The 2,086-nt window shown below is 45.5% G+C and overlaps 1 protein-coding gene across 1 annotated transcript; it reads left to right on the forward strand.

Moving 5' to 3' along the window:
• Positions 1-510: 510 nt before the first annotated feature.
• LOC104470981 lies at positions 511-1,603 on the forward strand (the record flags this gene model as incomplete). Its single annotated transcript, XM_010086128.1, has 2 exons — positions 511-701; positions 1,383-1,603. Coding segments are annotated over exons 1-2 (412 nt in total), but the record flags the coding sequence as incomplete, so codon positions are not given.
• Positions 1,604-2,086: the final 483 nt, after the last annotated feature.

Raw genomic sequence — 2,086 nt, forward strand, 5'->3', positions numbered from 1 at the left:
TCACAGCAGTAATAATAGTGTCTAGAATTCCAGATAGGAGTATGAACTTTCCCACTTTGTATAAAAAAAATCTTTAAAAATATAATAATGAAGTTTTAATCAACTATTTGACATATCTAAAAAGAGGGGTTGAGTAGTCAGGTCAAAATAAGCCTACCGAGGCCCTAAGCATTGTAGTTTGCAAAAGCTATCAATTCTAATTTGCCGTAACAATATAAAACTTTATTTTAGAAGCACAGGCTTTGAAATCATTGTCTGAAACACAATGTGAGACTATGTGAGCCACTGGACTGTCATTGTTTGGATTGCAACAGCATTCCCACGTCCAGTCATGGCCTCTGCTGTGACAAGCATATAAACACACAAGAGAAAGGCAGTATCTGCCCCGAAAAGGTCACTACTGTAACTGTGGGCAAGCTTCATGAAGGGGTAAGGGAAGGTGAGAAGAAGAGAGGGTGACCTGAGAAATGTTTCTGGCTGGTGGTGAACGTCTGCCCTCCATCTTTCAGGATGTCCTGGGACTCCCCGTGCAGCAGGGACTTACTGCGCCCCAAGATAAGGAGTGCCTCGAGCCGGATGCCTGGCAGCCAGAGCAGCGCCCGAACACCATCCCTGGAGGAGCTGCGGCGCCTGCTCTGCATGGGCACACACCGCACGGGGCACGTGGATGAAGTCTGGCCAAACCTTTACGTGGGAGACCTGTAAGACAGAGGGAAGGGTTGAAGGTGTTAATGCAGCTCTTAGCCCCTGCCTTATTTCCCCCCAAATCTTCCACTCTTTATTTAAAAAAAGAGAGCTAGACACTAATTTGGGGACCCCTTACAGTAAGTCTAAGTGTTGAACTGTGCATAGGATGCTGTAGCATAAAGTCATCCTAACTATCTGAAAAGAATATTCCCTCTCCTGATTTATCCTCCTGCATTAGCACAGGAGTCCCACACTGCAAGAGGTTGGTGGGGGCCATGGCATCAGTACTGCAGGCAGTCACGCCAGAGCTAGGTAAAACAGGATCAACCTCGCTTTCTCCTCACATTGACAGATAGCATCAGTCCCCTGAACGGACAGATGCTCAGCAGAGGTGACTTGGTGAGAAAGCAAACCAGAAAACTCTCAACTTGTGCAGAAATATCACCACCACCACCTTTCTATTTTTCATCAATTGAGAAGAACCACCTAAACTGATGTTTGGGAGAAAAATAGAGGAAATGTAAAAGTCAGTTTCTTCTGTCTTGAAGCATTTTGGTGGACACTTTGGACGTGATCAACCTGTCAGAAAATAGCCACTACAACTTCATACGTTTTTAACAAACTGCACCATCAGCAGCATGTTCTACACCACATTGTAATGCAGCAGCAAATATAACCCACTGTCCTTCTTCCAGGTATGTTGCTCGTGACAAAGTGCAGCTGAGCCAAATGGGCATCTCCCATGTTGTGAATGCCGCTGCTGGCCGATTTCGCATTGATACTGGACCCAAGTTCTATAAAGACCTGCCTGTGGATTACTACGGAGTAGAAGCAGAGGACGACCCAAACTTTGATCTCAGCATTTACTTCTACCCAGTTGCTCGATACATAAGAGCAGCACTGAATTCCCCAAGAGGTAACTGGACCATCTCTGCATGTTGCATATCTACTGCATAGGAGCCAAGTAAGGCAAGTCATCAAATAATATTTGGCATAAACCAACCACCTGCAGATGTGGGTCAGAACGGAGACAGCCAAGACAAGTAGTGTCATGCCTGCCTCCTGAACTCCCACAACGAGTGGGAGTTCCCGTGTTCCCCTGGAACAGGGAAGGATGCACTGAACAGACTTTCAAAGGGAGTTTCCCTATGTCTAGTGCTATTCAGTAGCAGAAGACAGAACAGCAAGTATCCTTTATTACCTATAGGGGCACACTGACCTGCGAGGAGGCACAGACACTTGATCTTTTCAAATTAGTGATGGGGTTTAAAATAAAACCTGGGATGGGGTAAAAAGACAAGGGCAAGCAACATACCTGAGTAAGAAGAATCAACTATAATGCTACAATCTGTGCAAGTCCTAGAAACAAAGGACAGGGAAAAACTTGCTAGGAAGCAGT

The sequence above is a fragment of the Pterocles gutturalis genome, unplaced genomic scaffold (assembly GCF_000699245.1).
Source record: "Pterocles gutturalis isolate BGI_N339 unplaced genomic scaffold, ASM69924v1 scaffold48600, whole genome shotgun sequence".
Taxonomy (NCBI): Eukaryota; Metazoa; Chordata; class Aves; order Pterocliformes; family Pteroclidae; genus Pterocles; species Pterocles gutturalis.